The 25,250-nt window shown below is 43.0% G+C and overlaps 1 protein-coding gene across 2 annotated transcripts in view; it reads right to left on the bottom strand.

Moving 5' to 3' along the window:
- Positions 1 to 24: 24 nt before the first annotated feature.
- Positions 25 to 25,250, bottom strand: part of itsn2b (intersectin 2b) — a 32,255-nt gene continuing 7,029 nt past the window's right edge. For both annotated transcript variants that reach the window (XM_076978574.1, XM_076978573.1), the window contains 38 exons: positions 24,817 to 24,901; positions 23,097 to 23,189; positions 22,795 to 22,858; positions 22,228 to 22,394; positions 21,578 to 21,796; positions 20,785 to 20,863; positions 20,132 to 20,274; positions 19,029 to 19,092; positions 18,791 to 18,928; positions 18,536 to 18,642; positions 17,232 to 17,494; positions 15,953 to 16,102; positions 15,674 to 15,814; positions 15,280 to 15,367; positions 14,981 to 15,120; positions 12,522 to 12,658; positions 11,194 to 11,987; positions 10,659 to 10,783; positions 10,381 to 10,538; positions 10,184 to 10,280; positions 9,870 to 10,066; positions 9,355 to 9,404; positions 9,017 to 9,183; positions 8,878 to 8,917; positions 8,601 to 8,722; positions 7,606 to 7,702; positions 7,199 to 7,393; positions 4,328 to 4,449; positions 3,952 to 4,058; positions 3,591 to 3,774; positions 3,299 to 3,397; positions 2,883 to 3,050; positions 2,456 to 2,668; positions 2,030 to 2,151; positions 1,848 to 1,930; positions 1,592 to 1,675; positions 1,304 to 1,477; positions 25 to 1,136 (listed from right to left, as the gene is read on the bottom strand). In XM_076978574.1, coding sequence (XP_076834689.1) covers positions 982 to 1,136; positions 1,304 to 1,477; positions 1,592 to 1,675; positions 1,848 to 1,930; positions 2,030 to 2,151; positions 2,456 to 2,668; positions 2,883 to 3,050; positions 3,299 to 3,397; positions 3,591 to 3,774; positions 3,952 to 4,058; positions 4,328 to 4,449; positions 7,199 to 7,393; positions 7,606 to 7,702; positions 8,601 to 8,722; positions 8,878 to 8,917; positions 9,017 to 9,183; positions 9,355 to 9,404; positions 9,870 to 10,066; positions 10,184 to 10,280; positions 10,381 to 10,538; positions 10,659 to 10,783; positions 11,194 to 11,987; positions 12,522 to 12,658; positions 14,981 to 15,120; positions 15,280 to 15,367; positions 15,674 to 15,814; positions 15,953 to 16,102; positions 17,232 to 17,494; positions 18,536 to 18,642; positions 18,791 to 18,928; positions 19,029 to 19,092; positions 20,132 to 20,274; positions 20,785 to 20,863; positions 21,578 to 21,796; positions 22,228 to 22,394; positions 22,795 to 22,858; positions 23,097 to 23,189; positions 24,817 to 24,823 — 5,553 coding nt within the window. In that variant the 5' untranslated portion in view covers positions 24,824 to 24,901 and the 3' untranslated portion in view covers positions 25 to 981. The remainder of the gene's footprint in view (positions 1,137 to 1,303; positions 1,478 to 1,591; positions 1,676 to 1,847; positions 1,931 to 2,029; positions 2,152 to 2,455; positions 2,669 to 2,882; positions 3,051 to 3,298; positions 3,398 to 3,590; positions 3,775 to 3,951; positions 4,059 to 4,327; positions 4,450 to 7,198; positions 7,394 to 7,605; positions 7,703 to 8,600; positions 8,723 to 8,877; positions 8,918 to 9,016; positions 9,184 to 9,354; positions 9,405 to 9,869; positions 10,067 to 10,183; positions 10,281 to 10,380; positions 10,539 to 10,658; positions 10,784 to 11,193; positions 11,988 to 12,521; positions 12,659 to 14,980; positions 15,121 to 15,279; positions 15,368 to 15,673; positions 15,815 to 15,952; positions 16,103 to 17,231; positions 17,495 to 18,535; positions 18,643 to 18,790; positions 18,929 to 19,028; positions 19,093 to 20,131; positions 20,275 to 20,784; positions 20,864 to 21,577; positions 21,797 to 22,227; positions 22,395 to 22,794; positions 22,859 to 23,096; positions 23,190 to 24,816; positions 24,902 to 25,250) is intronic.

Genomic DNA, 25,250 nt, shown 5'->3' with positions numbered 1-25,250 from the left:
AATATTTCAAAAGCGAAAAACGAGGGCTGTTAAATTTATTTTATTTGCTTCTGAACCCTGATTTTGTTGCATAGTTGTGCTCATTTAGACACTTTCCTTACGTCACGTTTGAGCAAAACTGTAGCTAGCATAGCCTGGACTGCCAAAACAGACACCACTAGACAAAAAACAAGACACTGAGAAGGTAGTACAATTACACATTTGCACCGTAAACTAAGACAAACCTAAAAAAAAATCGACTCAAATATGTTAAGCAGTGGCAAATGACCAAGAGTGTTCATGTAAATGCTGATAGAATAACCATGTTACTGTTTCCAAAGTGTGAATAGCCACAGGTGCATAAATTAAAATAAATAAAAATCGACACAAAATTAACAGTGATTAGACCTTTGTAGAATCACTTGTGTAATCACTTCATATGTACCACAGTTAAGAAAAACGTGTTTTAGAACCACTTCAAAGAAATGTCCATAACATTTCCAAGATTCTAAGCAAAATCCCCTTTGAAAAACTGATGCATAAGCATGTCTATGTGAGGAATTATACAGTATAAGGCCAAGCATTATTAATAAATCTAGTGTTTCTTTACAGAACTGTCAAGATCTAGTGTCAATCTTTATATACTAAACATCAAAGCCAAATTAACACAAAAATAACATCAGGCACAGTAAAACACAGTATATTCAAGGAAAATAGAAGTCCTGAGATATCTCTACATCCAGTGGTAGACTATTCAGGCAAAACCATTGAATTCTTATCCCTCTTCCATTCTAGGCCACATGTTTTACAAAAACCGTGCATGTTGCAAAATTTGGCATAGTCATCAATACATGGAAAATTCCCCTTCCCCCACCCCCAAAAGAGTCAAGACAGTCAGTAGCACAGTAGTTGAGGGTGTTTTAAGGCAAGGCGGCTTATGGAAGACATGGAGGACTTGAGTAGTTGGCAATGTGCTTAACGGGTTGCTTCAAATCCTTTCCTTTAAGGGCTTTTGCCATCAAACAGCTGCAGGTCGAGGCGGACCCAGACCTCTCCTGTGGGCACTTCTGTGAGCAGAAACTTCTTAACGGTTGGACCTTTATTTTCCAGCTCCTTCTTGATTGTGGCCACAGGTATCTCTGTGCGGCCCAGAAAGTCTGCAGGAGGCAATGACATAGGGAGTCTTTTTTTTTCCTTTTGCAATTACCCTTTCATCAAATTTCATAAATGACTTCAGAATTCAAGTGATAGGCTCAGTAATCAGTTTTAAGTACGTTAAGTATCAGTTAAGTATGATGTGGGCAACTAGACAGATGATACTGACCGTCAGGAGCGAACTGCTCCCGTTCATTAATGGTGATGCACAGCACGTCCTGATACAGGTCCTTGATGTGGAACTGACAGTTGAAATTCCATTTAGGGTTCAGTGTTTCATTTAGAGTTCGAGAGGTATAGCACTGTACCCCCATGGTGACCTCACAATAGGGATTGCTCTTTCCTAATCGGGGACGGTAGAAACACAATGTTGAGAATTTAACAAAAGGTGCATTGATCAGGATAAACACCTTCAAATACGTTTATTTTTTGTCCCAAGAATTAAAGGCAAGCTCACCACTTGGCTTTGATGATTTGAGCTCTGTAGCTTCCTGGACAGTGACAAGTAGACGGCCAATTCCGCTTGCCTTCATTGAGCGAGCTGTTAAAAAAGATCTTTATTAGAGCATTAAATAGATCTTCATGTACAGCAAGGACTGCTACTGCTTGTGAAGGGGAGAAAGTTAAAACAATTACCCAAAAAAGTCCAATAAAAGATTCCTTAGATAAAAAGGTTGGGGGTCAATATAAACAGTAGAGCTTAGAAAACTCACCTTGATAGGCTCTCTCACGCTTTTTCTTCTCAGTTTCAATGAACTCCTCTGATGCTGCCTTGATCTTCTGAACCCACGCAGTCCTAACACAAACGGCAATAATTTGAAATGTAGATCATAAAATGGGTCTTTATTGAGCAGTGAGAGAGAGCATCTTGTTTAGTGAAGTCCTCCAGGCTCACCTCTCATGGATGTTCTCGGTTCTGAGGGCAATGACCCGGTCGATGTGAGAGATGTGGAAGACTGGCTCATCACTGGATGGATCAGAAGGCAACTTCACCAGAACTTCGTTCAAGAAAACAGGCTGCCAAGAACAACAAAAAGACACCAGAGACTCTCAGTTTCCATTGCTCCTCTTATGAAGATGGAAAAACAAAGTCCAGCAGGTAGACATACACCTCTAACTAGTTGCTGAACATGTGCTGCTCCTAAAGGAGCTTATATTCTTTAAACATTACTTTTATAAGAACATTAATATAAGGACATTAAAATCAATACACAAAAGACCAGATTTACAACTGGGTCAAGTCATTTTAGAGGTAGACAGACCCAGGTTCAATTCTCAATTATTACAGCTGACTGAGAAATATGACAATCTGAACCCTTACTGATTTGTACATCTTGTACTGGGTGTTGGACTTTGGGCTGAAGAGCTTGTCCAAGCCTGATGAGGTGAACTGCTTAACAGCTTGGGTGAGGAGGAGGAAGTCGTTGAAGAGGAAGGCATTCAGCTCCTTATTGCTCTTTGTCTTAAATAATTTCCCACTGTGCAGAAGTTTTCGAGGACCCAGGCAGTTGGTCAGAGAGTTGAAGATCAAATTCTATTAGAGCAAAAATACATGATTTAGAGTGATTAAAATTACATCTGTTGATTTTGTATTTTTTTTTATGTTAATAATCTCTCGTGGTGGTGCCATTTGTAATGCATTATTGTATCACTGTTAAGAGTTGTGGCATCTGTGGAAACTCATGACTAATAAAATGTGTATTTTTTTTCAACATTTCAACACATTTTTTTTTAGCACATCAGCGTACCTCTGTGATTCCCTCACACTGGACATGGCTCTGTATCCACTCAAGGCGGTCCGAGTTCTCCTTCTCTCGTACTCCCTCATTCACCTGTGAGCACAGCTCCTCAGCCTTCTCCAGAGCCTCCCGCAACTTGGCATGATCCACATGGCTCTCAGGAGTGCTCTCCAGGATCTGGTGAAGAACACACACACACACACACACACACACACACACACACACACACACACACACACACACACACACACACACACACACACACACACACACACACACACACACACACACACACACACACACACACACACACACACACACACACACACACACACACGCACTTCCTAAGAACCTCCTATCCTCTGTACAAGTCACTTAGAACATGGAATAAGACAGAGGAACAAGCCATCATTATTGCCCCTCACATTCTTTATGTGCAGGGGGTAGCGGGTTATCCGTTGCATGGGCTTCAGTAAGAAGCTGGACAAAGGCATTCCTTTACACCGATAGTCCGTAGCAATTTTCTGGAAAACAATAAAGAAAAATTTGTAACAACGAATTAGTAACAACTCCTTTTTTGAGTCAAAACTAATTCTGTCTTAAGGTAGCATTGTTATTCCTTATTTCAGGTGTGGGTGCTTGAAGTCCTGTTCAACAAATACACATCAAGCTAAAACAACCCTGGAGGTTTGAAACTGACTCTTGGTGTGCTCGTACTTTGAGGAAGTTTTTGAACTCGGGTTCCTGGTCGATCTTCTGCTGCAGCAGGGCAGCAGCGTTGAGCTGGCAGCTACAGAAGCGGTTGTAGGCCTGCATGTGCGACAGCTCCGTAGCCAGGATGTCCCCGATCATGTGCACCGGCATCTTGTCTCCTCCCATCTTCTTCCTCACACGGAAGGCCCTGTCACACAAGGTGCGCACACAAGATGAAATCTAGCAACTCTCACCATCCATCTGACGGAGAGTATCATGACAGTGAAAGAAGGCAAAAGTTCAGTGATTACACCAGCTGTGCCAGCAATGTGGCAACGTGCACGAGTGCAGCACTGAAAGGTTGAGCACGATGGGGCTCACGCACTTCAGCAGCTTCTTGTTGGAGCTGATGAGCTCCTCCCAGTTGACAAAGATCATGTCCATTTCATCTCCATTCAGCCGTCCTGACTCAGACATGGGCTTGTGGAACACCTTGAACAAAACCGGAGTGTAGGTTGTCTTAGTCAATCAGGGCCATGTTTTAATACCTATAGAGGAAGCCCATCATTGACGGCTGACAGACATCACATCATTGCGCACTGTAGGACAGGGCAATTTGACATTATGTGTTACTTATTCATGAATAAGGCTGCTGAACTTAAAATGTTTGCAGACGTATTCTAAAATGTACAAAGTATGATAAAAAAGTGATTGTGTATTAATGTAATTAATAGATTGCTGCCCCACAGCAGATGGCATACCTCCAGGACCAGCTGAAGGTCCTCCACATATCTTTCCTCCGTTTCGATCAGCTCATGGATGTAGCCCTGTCTTTTCTTCTCCTGAGGGGTCATGGAGTCCAGACTGGTCAAATCAGCACACCCTACAAGGACATGGAAGCATGTCGTCACTTGTCTCTCAGCCGTAAACCACAGGTGTTATCCCTGGCCTCCCTAAGCCCAAAGAGCAAGCACCTTCATGCCCTCCATGGCTTCCACAGCTCCTGTTCCAAAGCCACTCGAAAGCCAGCAAGGCAATGACAGAAGCAAAGAAAGCAAGAGCACTCAAAAACGCTCACAACATGCCTTACCTGGCAAGGCCCGCCCACCTGGACGCTCCAGAAGCGCCTGCGATGCCGTCATCATCATCATCATGCTAGTCATTGAAAAAGTAGCTTACTAGTCATGCCAGCACAAACCCTGAACATTGGTCAGTGAGTTTTGTCTAACAGGAATGTACTTTTGTCTACTGTACAATGTCCACAGCAACTCTTAAGGACACATATAGTTACTTCATTATACATAAGGGTAATGTTATGTAAATATGTAACTGAATAACAGAAGAAAACTGATTTTTTTAAAACTGAAAAGTAAATTATATATTTAGTATGTTCATTAGTAATACTATTATAGATCACATTTTACACAAGAACTAATCATTAATGCACTATGTGATATTGTTGAGAACTATGCGTTTTTGTAATTAAAACGGTTTGAAGGTAAGGCCTCTCAATAAAAAAATACACTGTAAAAGAGTAGTGACATGAGAAACCTCATCTGTAAACAACACAAATGATGTTTGTTACTTCAAAATGTGTCTCATTCCTCAGAACTCTCAGAGAACAATCTGGTCAGTCAGCTGAGGTCATAAAAAATAAAATAAAAAAGGTCCACTGTGCAGCCCTACATGAAATAATGTGTAAATGCAAACACTGAACTACCTTTCATAATGATACAATTAAAAGGGACAACAAAAACTGAACTGGTTGGGTTTTTCAAAGGATTTTTAATTTCTAGATTTCTTTAATCAAATATGTACGTTACAAGATTCAAAGTATCTTATAAGTTTAGCATTCTCCACAATATCCCAGTAAATTATACTAAGGTCATACTTTCATACCACAAGAGTTTGCACAGTCTCACTATATATACAAAATGTGACTCAGGCACAAAAATAGGGCATAGTATGCAATATATTGGTAACAATATATTCAAAGGCATAGAGCTTGTAATAGCAGCATTTTAGGTAAAATGTGTTTCATTGAGTCATAACATTAACTCAAAGAAAAACGTTCATTTCAGTTTCTCATCAAATATCCACGCAACACTTGTATGTTTAGCTGACATACAAAAAACTAAAGGCTAGTAAACCAGTACATCGTTGAATAAGTCAGCACTTCTTTTGTAACATCTGAAACCATTAATGCATTCTCTTGTTTTTCTCGAATACAGACCCGTAAATGTAGCTCAAGGAAGGTAAATGCTGTAAATTATGTACTTAAAAAAAGAAATAAAAGAACTAATAAAAGAACAGTAGCCTTTACATATGCAGAATTACCGCAGCGAAGCTTTGGTTAGCTCCAACAACAGATTGCATTACCAAGGCAATCTAGCTGAACCACAGGGTCAACAACAGATGACCGACCCATGCGTCTGCGCGTTAAAGATGGTGCCCCACTCTACCACATACACCAACAGCAGACTGAAATTAATTACCGGAAATAAAGAGGTGAGGAACAAAAGCACCAAAGAGCCACTAGGCCTCACAACAATTTGCTTTTCTCACCTGATACAATCAAATCTGCACCACCACAAGAGCTGGACAATATAACAATACATTCTGTATATTGCAATTACTAATTTGACATTGCAATAAATTATCTGTATCAACACCGTTATGCAGCCCATATAAATGTATAATCTTGGTGTCTGATGCTCAATTGCATATTACTGCCAGTTCCATAAGTTAACGTAACTATGTTAGCCAGACTTAAATCTCGTTAGTCACTTGTAAGTTTGCAAATCACCACAACTCAATGCCAAAATCATGATGATTGTGATAGTGAAATTTTAAGCCACAACAGCCCTGTACGCAAGCCAATACTGTATTTTAATAAAACACCTTCCCTCACACCAGAGAGCAGACATGTCAAGCAGTAGTAGGAGTTACACAAGTAGGGTTAGAGTTAGGCTGGGTCACAGTTGTATGGGTATGGGTATGATGACTGAGTTAGGAAATGCTGATGTGATTTATAGCCAATGTGGTCTCCCCTTGGTGAGAGGGGAGAAAGGGGGTCTCCCTAAGGCGAAGAGAAGGAGAGGTTCTACCACCCTAAAGGAGAACAGAGAGGACAGAACCCAAAAGGAAACCAAGAGTAAGAAGATGGATTAAAAAATGTCAACTGGAACATAACATGTTTGTCCTTAATGTGAAATTAAAATATACTTAGAAATGATAACAATAAAGGATACAACTGCAACATAAAAAGCCAGTATTAGAGGATGTGCCAACATTTTCTCAAAATGCAGTACTACATTTGAACTCTGATCCTACTTGGAATACTTCCCTTGCTAAACAATGGAGGTCTTCGCAGTAGAATGTGTTGTGCTAATATACTGGCTAACAGACAACCAACAAAAAAATGTAAGCACCAGGAATGATTTTGAATTGTTTTTACATTTAAAAACGTTAACTGTGTTTTCAAATGAATTAGCACATATATTCTATTAGGGTGTCAAACAGAACTAATGAGTGTACATTATTAACAAAACTCAAAAGCAAACATCCCGCATTGCCAAGCCCGTTAACAAGGAAAGGAAAAGGGGCAGGACCGTTTCTGGGCCTTTACTTACACTGCTGGCTAGGGTCACTGTCTGAGGTGGTCATTTTCACATAGTTGGTGGGGAACAGGCCCGTGACCCCATTCAACTCTCCTTTCCACCAGTCGGGGTCATTCTTGTCCAGTACATTAATGATCTGAGACTGGGAGAAGCTGAGCTCATCCTGGTTGGCTGCCACGTAGTCGTATATAGCGGTGACCTGGCAGACTGGTAGGGAGGGACAGGTAGGGAGAGGACAGGTAGGGAGAGAAAATGTAAATGACAGAAATCACAGACACACACACACAGACACACAGACACACAGACACACAGACACACACACACACACACACACACACACACACACACACACACACACACACAGACAAAGGGGTGTAGTGAGATGCACTAGGCCTCGTAGGGAAGCCCCTTGGCCCTACCTGCCACGGCAGCAGGGGTTGATTTGCCACTGTTAGAGCCCAGCTGCTTGACGTGAGATGCTGGGAACCAGCCCTTCTGACGCTTCTTACCCCGTGCCTGAAGTGTGCACATGTTGCTCATCAAAAACAGGAACTCAAACTCTACCAATCAAATTCAACCCCAGAAAACAGAATTTCACCTGATTTGGCTTCATGGTCAGTGAAACACTGTAGGACCTAATTTTGAACAGTCCAAACTATTGGCTGGAATTTAGCTTTAATGGCTTACTGTAGGAAGACACCAAGCTTATTTTGTTTCAGTATGATTAAGGCTACTGTGGACTTGGGAAAATTCAAAGCCTGAGATACTTAGTCGGTTTCTGTTTTTTTATCCATTTTGTCTGCTTGCCATAATTCACGTCTTGCTACAAGTTGAAAGATCCAAACAGTTCCTTGGACTTCATGGTTTGGTTTGTGTCCTGACCACACATTGCAACTGTGGGCCCTTATACACTGCTCAAAAAATAAAGGGAACACTTAAACAACACAATGTAACTCCAAGTTAACCACACTTCTGTGAAACCAACCTGTTCAGTTAGGAAGCAACACTGATTGTGAATCAATGTCACAATTTTCCACTTTGAGTATGATTCCAAATCCAGACCTTCAGACCACTTTTGATTTACATTGATCATTTTTGTTATTTTGTTCTCAATGCATTCCACTATGTAATAAATAAAGATTTTCAACTGGAATGTTATTCATTGAGATCTAGGATGTGTTATTGTAGTATTCGCTTAATTTTTTTGAGCAGTGTTGATCCAGATTTGTACATTCCCAAGCTATGTCCAATAAATTCAAACTCCAACAGTTCTCGAGGACACATATCAAGGATAATTAAAGCAAACAGGATGCACATGACCGTAATTTGGTTGCTACAGCAAAGTGTCTCATTTATTTATTTAGGTTTATTTATTCATTCATTTCAGCTTCAATGTTAGCATTACCACACTGACCTGCAGTTCCCCTAGCCACCAGCCAGTGGGGTTCTTACTGAGGATGAGAATGAGCTGGCCTGGAGCTAAGCTGAGTTGTTCGTTCCCGGAGGCCATGTACGAAGTGGTCACCTGAGCTATCTCTGCAAGTCACAGCAGCAAACTCCATTAAAGACAAGCAGAAAGATTTCTCCAATCCAGGGATAGACTATCTATGAAACAGGATATTCTGCATTCAAATTATTTCTTATTTTAATGTACTGATCTGGTTAAGGAGTTAAGGTGTCGGGGCTCATACCAGGTTTCTTCCCAGGCAAACCGAGTTTCAGGCTTGAAGTCTAAAGAAGAATCAAGAAATGAACAAACATCAAGAAACGAACAAACATGTATACAAATAAAAGGTACAAGTTTTCCAGTCATGATGTAGGTTTAATTACATCAGTTTCCTTGGGTTTAACGTAGTTGGATGGGAAGAGTCCAGATCGGTCTCCGATGCTACCTCGCCACCACTCTCCCTCTCTCTGCGTCACCAGGATGGTGTCGCCCTCGTTGAAGGTCAAATCTCCATGTTCAGGGCTCTTGTAGGTGTAGAGAGCTACATACTCTAAAGAAGTGTAAGCATAAAGAGGCAAGCGGGCACACATAGAGAGGGGGAACCAGAAAGAAATACGAGCGAAGAGGTCAGGTGGTGGCTCAACATGACTGAATTATCAGAGCAGCACAAAATGATCTTTCTGTGAGGAAACCACACAAGATGGCGGATTTCTGCTCTTACCCTCAGAGGAAGATCCATCCGCAGAAGGCAAGTCGGCTCCATCAGGAGAGCTGAAGACAAAACACGACGACTGTTAAAAGGTCGGCGGGAAAAGCTGTCTGACATTCTTAAGAGAGAATGCTTACCAACTTAGTAGTCATGCAAAGCAAGTATTGTTGATTAGGTCTTGAAGACTTACACAAATGCAATAAAAGTTTTTGGTTCAGTCACATTTTTTAATCATAGCCCGACTGCTGTCAATTACAGTAGTTTGATTATGGCATGATTACAGTTACTCTCTGTTTTCACGCCTCATAATATGTGTTTGATCTTCTTGGCTATCTATAATGGGCAGTCATGGCCTGGTGGTTAGGGAACTGGTCTTGTGACCGGAGGTTCGTGGGTTCGAGCAAAGCCCTTAACCCTCAACTGCTCACTTGTATAAAAAATGAGATAAAAATGTAAGTCGCTCTGGATAAGGGCGTCTGCCAAATGCCATAAATGTAAATGTATGGGAAAGCAAGAAGTGAATTTACTTTGTGACCGCGTCACTGCTGCTCAGCACACTGACGTAGGTTTTGGGGAACCAGCCCTGTGTCCCGTTGAGCTCCCCGAGCCACCAGTTCTCCTGCTGCTCCAAGACCGTGATCACGTCGTCTTTGGAGAAGTTCAAGTGGTTGTCCGTTTTAGCCGTCCAAGAGCACAAAGCCTGTACCTGCAGGTTTCCCACCACCTACAGCAACAGCATCAGAGAATTCTGCTGTTGCTCCTGCCATTTCTATACGCGTTTTAAAGCAGAAATATCTGAGTAAAATCACCATGAACAAAGTATATTCTGGAGGCCATGTACCTGGCTGAGCTCAGAAGAGGTGGTGCTGGGTGCATGGGTGGGGGTGAAGGCGGAGTTCTGGCCTGAGCCACTCGGAACAGAAGCCTCAGTTGGTTTGCTGGAAATAACAAAAGCAGATTTGTACGACATCCCACTGTTTTTACATACAGGAATCGTAGCATATATGATGCAAAGGCAGAAAGGGGTGTAAGCTGCACCTAGATATGGAGAAGGAGGCCTGGGGTTTGAGAGCGGGTTTAGTGGTGGGGGGCTCGGGCTTGGACTGCCTTTCCACGTAGCTCTCAGGAAACCAGCCCATTTTGCCCTGACGACTACCATACAGCCACCCTTGCTCTCTCTCCACAGTCTCATCCACCTATGAGGAACCACAGAAGTGACTACAGTGAGTAGGATGTTGTTAAAAGTGCTGCTTTTAGGACGTCACTTTGGTCAGTACACAAGTCCCCATCACTCCAACACTTTGTTTGTTGCATACCTCAATTGTGTCATCTGCCTCAAAGGAGAGTTCATCCTCGTTCCTGGCCACGAAGGGATAAAGGGCTTTGAATTTGGTCAGAGCTGCTGATTTTCTGTGCGTCTTGCCCATGGGATGCCTATTACCTACAACCACACAGGAGACCAGGATGTCATACACACTCAAACTGGAAATGATGAAATGTGCTCGTCCGGGTGCTTAAATGCACGCTTCGTAAGGTGGTACGACTCACACAGAGCACAGCGATAATTTTTCACATAGAACGTTGAATATCGTGAAGCACTTCTAAATATATCAAATGTCCTTCATAGTGTTTGTCAATTCCACAACAGAAGTACGATTATGACAAATATTTGTGTACGTGCGTTTTACAGAATTCTTGACATGCTACTACGTAGGTGCTACTAGGTAGGTATACCTGAAAAGAAGTTTGACTGAGCGCTTCATCTAGGTATGAACTGTCTCACCATATAACTACATTGCTGGCTTTGCTGAAGACTAACTAACCAAGTGACCAAGGAGCATGTGTTTTTACCCTTCCTCTCCTCCAGTCCTCGCAGAAGAGCAGCCACGATGTCCGATTTGGAATTATTCTGCTTTTCTTCCTTCGGCCTTGTGACGGCAGTGGCCTCCTCCTCCCTCTGCTTCTTCCTGCGCTCCTCGTCCTGTTTCCTTCTCTCCTCGTCGCGCTTCCGTCTTTCTTCCTCCTCATGTCTCTTCCTCTCCTCCTCGTGTCTCTTCCTCTCCTCCTCCTTCTTCTTCCGCTCCTCGGAGTCGCGGATGGCTGCTTCGTGTGCTCGCTGGCGCCTCCTCTCCTCCTCCTCCCTCTCCCTCTTCTTCTCCTCCTCTCGGCGCTCCTCCTCCGCTCTCCTGCGCTCTTCGCGCTTCCTCTCCTCCTCCCGTCTCCTGCGCTCCTCCTCGCGCTTTTCCTCCTCCTGCTTCCGTCGCTCCTCCTCCTGCCTCCGTCGCTCCTCCTCCTGCTTCCGCCGCTCCGCCTCCAGCTTCCTCCGCTCCTCCTCCAGCTTCCTCCGCTCCTCCTCCAGCTTCCTCCGCTCCTCTTCTCGCTTCCTGCGGTCCTCTTCCTCGAGTCTCTTCCTCTCTTTCTCCCGCCTCTCCTCCTCCTCCTCCCGGCGCCTCCTCTCCTCCTCTTCTCGTGCCCGGCGCTCCCGCTCTGCCTGATCTTTGGCAGCCTGCAGGCGAGCCTGCCTCTCCCTCTCCTCCTCTTCCCGCACTTTTGCCTCTCGCTCCTCCTGGAGCTTCCTCTGACGCTCCTCCTCCTCACGCCTCAGCTTCTCCTGCCACTGACGCTGCTTTTCCTGCTTGATACGTCTGTAGAAAACAGCCATTAACATCCAATGTAACACAACACTGTAAACTTTCAACTGTGGCACTCCATCTAAGCCAGCAAGCGGACATCAATTCATAGACCAAAAACACCTCCTGACCGACCCGGAGCCTAGACTATGAATGTTGTTCCATTTTAAAAGGTACAGTACCATCTGCTGGACAAAGACTCCTTTAAAACTATCATTTAAAGATGGAAGACATAAACTGATGAGACAATTCCATATGAACAAAAAATTCAAAGATTTTTCAATATGTTTAGAATTAATTGTAGAATTTCCCATTCTTCAAAATGCGATCTTGGCGTCATTGTGATGCCATTTTTCTGCAAGCCCATTTAGCCTATAACATCAAATATATCTCTACACAGAATGTGTTACTCCAAGGCAATCACAACTATATACTGAACCACATGCACAACCATTACAGCATTTATGATTGACAGCTTAGCTATGCCAAGTCTCATCACCCTTTTCCCTGCGGTCATCTTTGCATGAGTGTGTGTGTGATGCTGCTCACCGCTGCTCTTCCTCCTCTTTCTTCTTCCTGTCCAACTCCTCCTCTTTGCGTCTCTTGAGCTCTCTGAGTTTGTCTTCTTTAATGCTACGCAGCTTGTCGAGAACAGCCTGCTGGTTCCTCTGGGTCTCCCGGAGATCCTGTCAGAGGACGAGTTCAAACAGCTGCTTTACTCTCTGTGTTAGCTGGGCGGTGTGAACAATCATTTTGGAGAGAAATCAGTCACTCTCTTGCATATAAAAAGTGGTTTATCCATAAAAATGTTATTAACAAATGCCTTTTCACCATAAAACCAATGTGTAGAGAGAAAACTCTAAGGCTATGTCTTGGCTCACATTAGAGTTCATAAACTTTTTACAATCTATATTTTATTATCAGCAAAAATTATTCCCTTTACAAAACTAAAGCATCTTGGAATTCAAAGGGTGTCTATTGCCTATTTATGGTTACGAGCATGTTGAAACTGAATGGGTACATGTCTCCACCATCACCCCCCACCCCCCCACCCGAGGAGCCAGCTTTCACATGAGGCTATGAACTGCAATCCAGTCTATGAACCTTGTGAAGATGGGGTCAGAATACACCCTTTTTTATCTTAATAATAATAATGTTAGACTTGTATAGTGCCTTTACCAATACACAAGGTCACCTTGAAATACACATAATTCAATGGTGAAAAGTCCTTACTGTAACGTAGTTAAGAAGGGGTGCAAGCATTCTTTTAACACGGGCTTTCTAAGTTAATAGAGAGGTTTGAGTATGAACAGATGTAGGTAAGGAGTTCCAGAGGGTAGGGACAGCAAGAATAAAAGATCTACCACGTCTAGTGGACAGTCTGAAGCTGGGTACAGCTAGAAGACCAGAGTAGGAGAACCTTTGTTTATGCAGGACGTATGAAATTCGTAATCCTGAATGATGGGTGAGCATTAACAGGAGGTTACAAGTCACATGTGCTGTAACTGGTAAAGGACATGGGGTAATGTGAGCAGATTTCAGTACAGAGACTCTGGCTGCATCACTGAGAGTGTGAGGAACTTTTGAGGGTGAACCAATAGAACCGGCGTGGTAGGTGGAACTGTTTCTACGGGATAGATATAAAAGATAGATTTGTATGCAGGACATAAATAATCAAAACCACAGTGGAGGAACAGAGCCTTAGCAACCATATTGAGTAACAAGATAGGATACAAAACTGTCAACTCTCTGTAAAATAAGATCTGAATCTGCACAGTACAGTACTGGTAAGGCCTTATCAGGTATGATCGCATCAAAGGCTGTACTTGGGTCAAAAGGAAAAATGGATGCAAAGCCAGAATCAGAAGTAATAAAAAAATGATCATTTAAAACAGACCAAAGCCAAATTAAGTTTGAGAAGTGCAAAAACGACCGAAAATTATTTGAAAAGTTTATTGCGGTTCAGTCAACCTTGTAACTGGGAGGAGACAACACTTTTAGAGTTTTAGAGACAAAAGGCAGTTTAGAAATGGATAAAAAAATGAAACGTTAGGGCTTGGTTTATTGATAATAGGGGACGATGGCAGCCATTTTCAGAGCAGAAAGAAGGTGGCGAGATGTGAGTGAGTGAGTGAGTGAGTGAGTGATGAGATGAGAGGTATGAGATGAAGCAGAACTCTGACATGATGGAGCTCTAGATTTGGAGATTCTCTCAGAGATGCAGACAGGCTCAACAGGACAAAGGTCAGGAAAAGGTAACCAGGAAAAGGGTATTCTGGGGAAATCATGACAGACGGTGCTCATTTTGAGCACATATAGTCCAGGTTCATGACAATGAAATGAACCAAACATGAAGGGTCCTTAAGCCAAGAGTGTCCAATTGTGCAGGAACATAGTGGGTTATTAGTTCGCTTTTAAAACACCCAATACACCTCACCAGCAAATTACTTAGATCTTTAGATCTCAGTAACCGCACATACTACAACCTGACAGCACTACCATAAATGAAGCTCAATTACAGTAATGACACTAAGTGACATAAATAAATGACATTGCTTTGAGTGTTGCACCAAACCAGGGGAAACAATGAAAAGCAAGAGAGAGAGAGAGAGAAAGACCTTCAGGAGAAAGAAGAGCTTATGTAGACAGCCCAGTAAAGAGAGCAGGCCCTTAAGCACACAGTGATCCATTTCCTCAAACTGCAGCGAAAGCCAGGAAGAGACAGACAGGTAGGCAGACAGACAGACAAGCTCTACAGCTAGTTATAAAGACATGGGACAAAAGCAAAGCAGGTTATTAGTATCACCGTAAAGACTTTGCTCGACACTAACAAAAAGGTGACATGTTCTCTTCAATGTCTCAATGGCTACTCAAAGGCTTAAACATAGACAGTAGACACAGAAAATGTACTACTTACTTATATCTAAATCCCCCTCCTAATTTAGTTTGCTTGGAACTACATTCACTACTTTATTCACTGTACTAGTTCCATGATGTACTGGGTTCACCTGTATGTCCTCCTTATACCGATCCATATCAGCCAGTTTCGTTGCCGTCTCCTTCTCTAAAGCGTCCAGCTGTTCCTTCAGCTTACGACAGCTGAGGTCTTTCTCTGTAACACTCTTCTTTAAAGTGGTCATCGTCGAAGCTACATGAGGGAAGACAAATTAGGAAGGCAGAAACATCAGGCTTGGGTCAGTCAGACTAGAGACACTACCAGCAGGACAATACTATTTTGTACCTGAATTGCACTAATAAAAATGTTGTTCATGAATACCAGTCCTACTAAATTAGTGGGGTCTCTCACTTGGCATGTTGTTGAGGTTCATAGCCCGGAGTCTCTCGCTCATCTTCTGCTGTTCTGGGGCCAGCTGTGACAGCTTTCTCTGCAACTCCTGCAAAACACACAGAGTCACGCTCACGTTGGCACACGTGTATTACATGCACGTCCTCCTCTAATGCATGGCATCGAGCTGGATCCTTTAATCAGGTGAAGAACAACTTCAGATCATCACATACATCAAATAAAAATAATAAATAAATAAATACATAAAGAGAATAAACAGCTCACGCCTCAACACTTGCATAGTGATTTCTGTGCTGCGTGATTGCAAAATCTCCAACCTTGCATTTTATATCTCAGAGTTTAAAAGGTGGTAAGAGAAATGGGTCCAGTATAATTATGGGTTCTACGGTCAAACCTCAGACTGCTGCTGTAACGTGTTGATTTCTATGATGCAGACATCTCTCCTCTGATTAATATGATCTAGCTCAGTTTTCTGGACGTTCTTCTTTGCGTGGGCGTCCCGGAGTTTGTCAGAGATCTGCTTGTGCTTGTTACCCTACAAGACAGAAAAGATCAAAAGTGTGAAACTGGGGAAAAGGTCAGTTTGTACTGTAGAGCGTTGTGCTTTAGGTCTATTGGCTGCTACATGCTAAGATGGACAAGAGAGGCCTCGGGTGCTTGAAGGCTGGCTGACCACAGCTTCCAGCTCCATTTCCAGACTCCTCTTCTTGGCCTTGAGGCGGACGATGTCCTCCTGCTCCTGGCTCTTCTGGCTCTGGAGCTCCTGCCTCCTCCTTCTGTCCCACTCAAGCTGCCTCTGGCGCTCGAGTTCTTTCTTTGCTGCCTGGAAGCATGTTCACAATATTAAAACACATCAAAAGACTTGCAAAAGCAAAGTAGGCAGGTCTGGAAATGTAAGAACAAAACAAAATAAAAACAAACAAGAAAAAAATGGCCCCACCCCCCTTTAGTAGCTGTTCTAACAGCTATTGACTATTGCTCTCCACCAATGGGGAGTCAATCAGTTCTGTAAAAAGAGCCCCAGAGTATTACTGTAAGAATGTGTGTGCGTGTGTGTGTCCAATCGTCTGCCTTAAAGTGGCAAGAGAAAGAGCAGAGATAAAAAAAAAGTGAAAACATTAGACTGACCTTTTATAGTTATCCTACCATACAGCTAAGAAATGTACCTCAATGCCTGCTAGCTAAGATTTACAAGTCTTGTTTGAGCAGCAAAAATCTATACTTTCATACTGAGTAAAAACATTAATCATCACATTTATTATTAGTGTGAAAGCTGTATCTAAAATGTTTATTCAACAAAGGACCTAGATAAGAGAAAACAGTAAGTCTAGAGTGTAATCTATGTGTTTAACTACGCATGACTATGTATATATGTTATATAGGTGTATAACTGTAAATATATTAACTGAAAAGATTAATGAGCAGTATTTACTGTTTTGAACACTGAAATATGATCTAAAGTTAATTGTACTTCTTACCAATTGGAAAGATGTACAGGTGAACCAAGTGCCCCCTACAGTGTAAATATGCAACTAGTGAGTGACCATCTATTTTAGGGCAGCCTAGAGGCTCCAGCATAAGAGCAAACGCAGGGCGTGAACACACAGGTGATGATATTAACGGACTGGGTTTCTTAACATCAGTGTGGAGTTGCAAACTGAAAAATTTAGCTGCCTCAAGGAACACCCTCTCTGCTATGAAACACCATGGACAGGGGTAGTGTTACTCAGAAAGCAAAGCTGACAGCCAAGTTACATCAACAATTAAACCGCCAACCGTCCTTAAACACTTTAAGAACCCTAACGTTTAATTAGCACATGAACTGTACCAGTCTTCTCAGCTCCACTAATGACCAGTCTCAAAACACAGAGCATTGTGCTTGAAAATAGCATCATGTAACCAGAAGACACACTCAGTAACTCGAGGCTGATGGAGTCTCACCAAACTCTCACCTCTTTGCGCTCCAGCTCCTTGAGTCTCTCCTCCTCCTTCTGCCTCTCCAGCTCCCTCTGGCGTTCCAGCCTCTGCTCCTCCTCCCTCTGCCTCCTCTGCTCCAGCTCGCGTGTCTCCCTGTCTCTGCGCTCCTGCTCCTCGCGGAGCTTCTGCGCCCGCCGCTCCTCCTCCCGCCGCTGCTGCTCCTGCAGGACCTGCCGCCGCTTCTCCAGCTCCGTGTTCCCCAGCTCCAGGTTCTGCTTGAACCGGTCCTCGAACGTCACTGTGGCGCACACACACACACACGCACACACACACACACACACACACACACACACAAACATGCACAGACGCACAAACACGCACAAACATGCACAGACGCACAAACACGCACAAACACACACACGCACAAACACACACAAACATGCACACACGCACAAACACACACACACGCACAAACACGCACACGCGCACAAACACGCACACACAAACATGCACACGCACACACACACAGGCACACACACACAGGCACACACACGCACAAACATACACACGCACACACGCACGCACACAAACACGCACGAACACAAACACGCACGAACACAAACACGCACGAACACAAACACGCACGAACACACACAAACACGCACACACGCACGCAGGTACACAAACATGCATACACACGCAAACACACACACACGCAACGCACAAACACATACACAACGCACAAACACACACACACACGCATGCACGCACACACACACGCATGCACGCACACACACACGCATGCACGCACACACACACGCATGCACGCACACAAAAACAAACATACACGCACACACAAACATGCATGCATGCACGCATTCACGCACAAACATGCACAAACATGCATGCACACACGCATGCGCACAGACATACACACACACACAGACACACAATCATGAAGTCATCAGTACAGAAAAGGTTTTTATGGCCACATTACAATGATTAATATTATTTTTCAAAAAGGCAGCGATAAGAAAACTTGGAGGCAACACCCCTCATTGTGTGACTGCATTCAGTTTACAAATTCATCAGGTCAGTCATATTTAACATTAGAGGCATGTGGGTAAACTTGTAATCTTGAGGTAAGATGTGATAGAAGTGGGAGAGCCAAATGTGAGTACAATAACGTTGTTTGAATTCCTTATATCCGTCACAAATATGCATATGGTCAAACTGTAACCAAACTCTGTTACGCAAGTGTGTATGTGGAAACTGGGAGGCCAAACCCGAGTCACACAGGTTGCAGCTAGAGAGTGATGGGTGTGGTGGGAGGACTTACAATTGTTCTTGGATTTCTGTGGTGGATCGACTTCAGCAAAGTCCTCAGTCAGCCCAACAAAGCCGGCTGGGCTGCTGGCCCCATTCAGCGAATCAGCACCTTTCCCCCTAAGAGGAATGTTCGTCAACAGAACAAGGCTCATCAACAACAAGCGAGGCCTTCCACCAAATGGGGCTTTGACAGGTACAGGGTCACTTTCTGCTGGGCGAGTCCAAACGAATGGCAGTTCTGCATGGGCCATCATGCTGGCGGTACCTGAGTGTCGGGGGCACTAGGTCCGCAGGGAGCACGAGAGGAAGAGGCTGTCCATGCTTCGCCATGTCAACCAAGTGCATGGCTAGAATAAACTCTTCGGCCTTCAGTTTGCCATCCTTATCCACATCAGCCAGGTTCCTGAGAGGCAACAAAGCCGATTACTGGTGCATGCAAAAATATTATTGCATAAATCGGTCATTTAAAGCAGTCCTTTTAAGTGAAAGCCAGCAACACCAACCAGATATTGGCCAACTGGGTTTGAGTTAGTGGTGTTGAAGCCATTGCATTCCTCACTTGAGGGCCTGTAGAGAGAGTTGAGAGGAAAACATGTAAAGTATCTTCAGACAGGTTTCACCACATGGTTGAAATGGGCTCTAACTTAACAGGAATTCAAAACCTTGGGAAAAAGAAAAATTCTGAATGCATTACATACAGACTCACCTATTGCTGTTTAAACTTTAACTATGTCTTGGAAGATATCCATCAACTTATGACTGATACTTTTGTTGCACCAACAAAAACTGGTTTGACTGTATGTCAGTATTCCTCATGTCAAGACAACGCCAGAAATTAGTTATGTTTTTACCTCATTAAGACATTAAATTTACAATTATATTGAATAACTATATAAATATATTTTAGTTATATACACACACACGTTACTAAAATAGTTAAACATGTAAATGAAGCATTTCCTCCTCAAAAGGTACTACTGACAGGGGTGAAGTATGACTAATAGGATTAAAACATGTCAAACATGTTTTGTTTTTTATTAAGTCACATGCATACATTCTTGTCCCACTAGCTGAGTGTGAGTTATGTGAAACAGTGAGCTCATCTCACTACTATGGGGAAGTGGTCTCTAAGAACACGTCCATGGACGAGGAGCCATCTCTTGTGCCACACAACTAACCATTTCCTCCTGCCAGAAGGAAATAGCAACACACCCCATAAATACAAACAACAGCTATTGTGTCATGTATTTCATTTAGTTTACCAATGAAGACCTGCAAAATGTCTGATATGCTTCTTCTTCACAGTTCATGACAAGGGGGGAGGGAACACACACACACACACACACACACACCCCTATTCTACACCTACCCCTGTCCTATACAAATACCTAGCCTCTGGGGAAGCCCTTTAATCCAATGACCTGCCTTGTTCAGTTCTGTGACCTTGTTTTAGGTGGGCGGATCCAAAGTTCTGGATTATAAACAAGCGTTCGAGTCCAAGAGGGAGTGCCAAAAGAGGCCAGCCTTAAACACGAGTCCTAGAGCTGAGGCCTTAACGTGCCGACACGCATCAGACGACACATGGTGCACTTCTGTCCCAACATACCCGTCAGACAGCCAGTCATCTGCTTATCCAGGATGTTGAAGTGCTGTCTGTACTTGAGGCGGGATGCCTGTGGCACGGCCCAGTCCGAGTGGCTGGTCTTAGGAGAGCTGCCCGCTAAAGACGCGGTGGAAGAGGAGTTGGAGCTGTAACAGAGACAACCGGTCTGAGCCAGTGTATATACTTCACACGCCCAGTTTGACTTTGTTTATTTGTTTAGTGACATCTCTAAACAGAGTATATAGGCACACTTTTATCAACACCAAACCTGGTTAATGAATCCACGGTGCAGAGTGCTCATGCTCAATCACACCGTAACTCAAGTTATGAATTAAGCACCATGACCACCAAAGGCTGAGACCAATGTGTAAGGGCAGGAAAAAATCAAACCAGACAGTGAACCCCTCATATAGCCATATTATAACGCTGGCGCTCACTAAAGGCCACTGTGCTTACAGGTATTTATTTAAACAAAGCACAACACAGATGGCAAAAAAGAAAGACAAGCTGAATAAACCAAGTATTACAAACAGCTGCAAATGGAAATGTGACAACAAAACATGTTCAAGGATGCAATATTCAACATTAAACCCTTAACTCTGCAGGCCTAAAACTGTGATAAATGAGCATATAAAGGAACGGGTCAAAGGTCTCACCTGCTTGAACCCAGGAGAGGTGATGGAGTGGACGAATAAATCAGCGGAGTGGGTGTGAAGGGAGTGTTGATTGGGAGAGCTGTGTGGACACGTGTGAATATAAAAGATAAAAAAAACCTCAGTAAAGGGTAACGTTAGTGATCAGGAGAGGCTCTCTATGCTGGGCCTGAGACAGGAGAAACAGAAACCAATGGCTTATTAATGAGAGAAAGAGATCCGTGTGCATTCTGAGCACTAGATAACCACGTCAGCAGTGACACAGCACGGAGGCGCGTGGCAGCAATCTAAATGCTTCTGAAAAGCAACATTCTGCAGTAAAGATGAAACACGCAGCGCTAAGAAAGGCTCTGGAAACTGAGATGCATGTAACCATTATAATTTAAGTTATTTAAATAAACTATTATATTTTCTCTTGAATTCATAATACTAGTTAAATGTTACATTGAGTTGTGTGAGCAATTGTAATTGTAACAAGCACAAAAAAGGGCATAGATCCAACACCTTACTTCTACATCTCAAACCTCATAGTGCAAACTATGTTGTTGTATAAACTATGGTATTTAGATTTACTGGAAAATGTGGAAAAATTGGTATGTCTGCATTATTGCTTGCACCTTAACAATCTAATGTAACAATTGCGAATCACAAAAGTCTAAACAACCATATCATTTGCCTGTTAATTCAAGTAGAGTGTATTTCTACTAATATTAAACACAAAACATAAATTGAGATGGTGTATAAAATTGTGCAGTCAAAAGGTTGTTTCTAGGTGTTGATCCACCTGTCGACTTACTGCTAGTGAGAGAAACTGGGGCGGGTTGCAAGATACCAACGGGTCCATTGGGCAGGGCAGGAGAGCTCATGGTGGCCATCATTGGCATGGTCAGTCCAGTGGGCATCATTGGAGTCATGCCCTGCAGAGGGCCTAGCGAGGTCAACGTAGAGGTCATTGGCATGGGAGCAAGAACAGGAACGGTGGGCATCATGGGAATATTTGGCATGGATCCCAACACTGGAGGAACATGAGAATCATACTCTTTAGAGGCTCAGAATATAATTGCTCTCATTGACATAAAGGCACAGAGTTCTTGTGGCTAGAAACATGACTCTAGCTGAATGTTCAATAGAATATATTAGTAGTAAACACAATTAAATGAACAGACATCAGTCACCAGGTAGCTTCCTGCAAATGAGTTCTGATTAGCATATGGAATTTGTTAGCCATGTTAGCATTTGTGAGAGAAACGTGGGGGGGCACTCGTGGGTCTTGGACTAAGAAATGGGAGATCCAAAGGCACAAGACAGAAACAGATCTGAATATCCACTGTCTTTATAACATAGAAAAAGATGCCATTGTGTGTTTGTAATGCTCAAGTTGACATCTCTTATCTTACACCACCAAGCAGCAGCACACGGCTACAGAGATGTGGCGCGGTAACTTGCCGAGTGGCGTGACTGGCATGGTGGGAGCGGGCACCGGCGGCTGCTTCATGATGATGGGCAGCGCCGATGGCAGATTCTGACCCTGCAGCTTCATTTTGATCAGCTTCATGGCGATGGAGAACTCCAGGCGGTCCATTTTGCCATCCTTGTTCATGTCAGCAAGGGTCCTGTAAGACGGTGAGTGTAAGAACATTTCTCAGGTGACACATTCTTTAGGAAAAGTATTACCTCTGGCAACTGAATAAAGAGTATCTGTATAGTGATTTGATGAGGACTTAGTAATAGCTAAATGGGAACAGTAAAATTATTATTTGACATCTATATTTGACCCCAGTAAAAATTAATATTATTATTATTATTATTGGTATGTTAGCAATTTTGATCATTTGCTTAAATCTTTTTGCTTAAATCTTTTTGTTACAAGAACAAATGAAAGGAGACCAGATTCACCAATATCTCCATTCATCTATAAGAGTGCATGCTATAGTCAACAGAACATTAAACCATGATAAGAAAACTTGAGACCATTTGCTGAATGTCTTCTTTTATGTAACTGTGAGTGCTCACCAAATCTCAGCCAGCACAGAGGAAGGCAGGCCTGACTGTAGGAAGAACTTACGTGCCTGCTCCCCTGAGAGAGAGAGAGAGAGAGAGAGAGAGAGAGAGAGAGAGAGAGAGAGAGACAGACAGACAGACAGACAGATAGAGAATGACTCAGGACATTCCTTTAAATCAAGTGAGTCAAGTGGAAAATTCCTCCTTTGTCTCTTAGAGGCACCAAACAACTGAGAAAAGCAGCTTGACCAGCTTAATTTTAATTCCAACTAATGACATTTTTAATGGTGCAAACCCCACAACCCAGTACATACCAGACACAAATCCCTGTGTTGGGGAGAGGGTGTCAAACTTCTGATCATGTTTATTCCTTTCCTCTGGAGTGATGGCCCAAATGCTGCGACCACCTGAAAGAGAAAGAAAAGCACCAGTGGGATATGCCAGTTCCCTCCCACGACTTGCTAAGAGCTGTGGAGGGTGTGGTGGGCAAACTCTTCCTCCAAGATATATAAAGCCACAAACCCCACACCTTCTCTAACCACTGGCCAAGCAGAGACGGAGCACAGCCCCATGCACCTGCAGGATAGCTCAGTGCCTTCATCAGCAAACACCAACACTCAGAGGTCCAGGAGCGGTTAGCATCGCACTGGATCACGGGGGGAGCACCACAAATTCATCCCTGCCGCCAAATCTGGACCCGCTTGGACACCCAGCCACAGATGGCTGTGATATCATCATGTCTGAAGCAGCAAACTTAGGATGACATGTGTTCTGCATTCCTGTTGGGACGCTCAGTAGAGACATGATGTATGTGGGCACTCATTCCATTCATTCAGATACCGGGGCTCCTTAGTTTAATTTGAGAACATTAATGATCATCATCAAGAATTAGCAAAAGCTTGGTGTTACTAAGACTATTCATCTTGCGCAAGTATTCAAATGACAATATTACTACAAACATAAAATTCCCATGCAGGGCTTGTATACAAGCCAGCAATGAAAACGTTCAGTATTCTGCAATAGCATTTAATAGTGAGGGGAAAAAAAACAGTACTGAAATGTAATACTGAATGAAACAATTTTTAAAAAGTCTGCAAAAATTAGGTATACTTTAAAAAAAAAAAAAGGTATACTTTAGGAATTGACCAGTGCTGAATTCACATATGCCACAGGTGAGAACACATGCACAATCTAAGTTGATTAGTCATGTCTAACCAAGTCTAAAGTAGGACTACCAGCAACAGTGAAAAGGCAGCCAAACAGGGACCATTACAGGGGTAAAGTAGTTGAATCTGACTCATGACGAAAATGCATATTCTTCCACACTCTCTCTTGAGTCAGATATCCAAAGCTCTCTGCAGTCCTCAAGAACAAATCCAATTGTTCAAGACCAAAGGAAAATTCACCAGCATTCACTAGCACTGACTACATAAACACTTTCTGCAATCCAAACTTATTAAAAAACTACACTCTCTCTCTCTGGATATATAGCCTATATACATATTGTTTTTTGTTTCTTTATTTTATAATCAGCTGTACATGATATGCAAAGTGCTTCAGATATAAACATGTAGCTGTATAGACAGGAAGAAATCTAGAATAAATGTATAAGCTGTATTTAATAGTTACTTAAAGCTGCCCAGATTCTTCAAGAGAACAACAAAGCCCTTTTTAGCAAAGCCAGAAAATCTGAGCCTTCATAAAACGGCTGACTGGATCAATAAGGCTATTACACTAGTGACTGTAGTCACTGACTGTATAAGAACAAGCAGATCTGACTGGATCAATAAGGCTATTACACTAGTGACTGTAGTCACTGACTGTATAAGAACATGCAGATCAGCAAGCAGGAGTTATAACTGCACGGTAGACTAGCACAGTACATTCAGCACAGAGCAATGCAGAAAATGTCTATGTTGCTGAGCAGACCATCATTCACCCATCTACACACAAGCTAACCCGCAGCTACACACGTGCACACAAACCACACACACACACACACACACACACACACACACAAAGCAGAGGTCTTACCATTCATGGCTGCAGGTGGTGGTGAGGGGGTAGAGAGAGAAGGAGTGTGATCCCAGTCCTCGTTTCAACTGGCAGGCTAAGGCATCTGCACTCCACACACACACACACACATGCGCACGCGCACAAAAAAACATCCAGCCATTAATAATGCAGAGGAAGGTTTTCAGCATCTCCATTCTTCAGTCAGACAAAAAGAGAGACAGTGTGAGAGACCGAAAGGAAAGAGCGAGAGGTCATCCAGAAAACAGCTGATCTTGGCAACTGCAGTTTTAGAAAGGTGATGAAACAGTTACATAAAACAGAAGCAAATGCAAGATATTTGTAGTGTAGGGAAATGCTTCTAAAAGGAACTGATCACAACAGAGTGCAAGACCTCCAAACAACATTCACAAACGTAAACAATATCAAAGGTTAGGTCATGGGCGCAGATGGAA

This window comes from Brachyhypopomus gauderio, chromosome 17, assembly GCF_052324685.1.
Source record: "Brachyhypopomus gauderio isolate BG-103 chromosome 17, BGAUD_0.2, whole genome shotgun sequence".
Taxonomy (NCBI): Eukaryota; Metazoa; Chordata; class Actinopteri; order Gymnotiformes; family Hypopomidae; genus Brachyhypopomus; species Brachyhypopomus gauderio.
The sequence above is the reverse complement of the archived record's forward strand: the minus strand, read 5'-3'. Positions and strand labels throughout refer to the sequence as shown.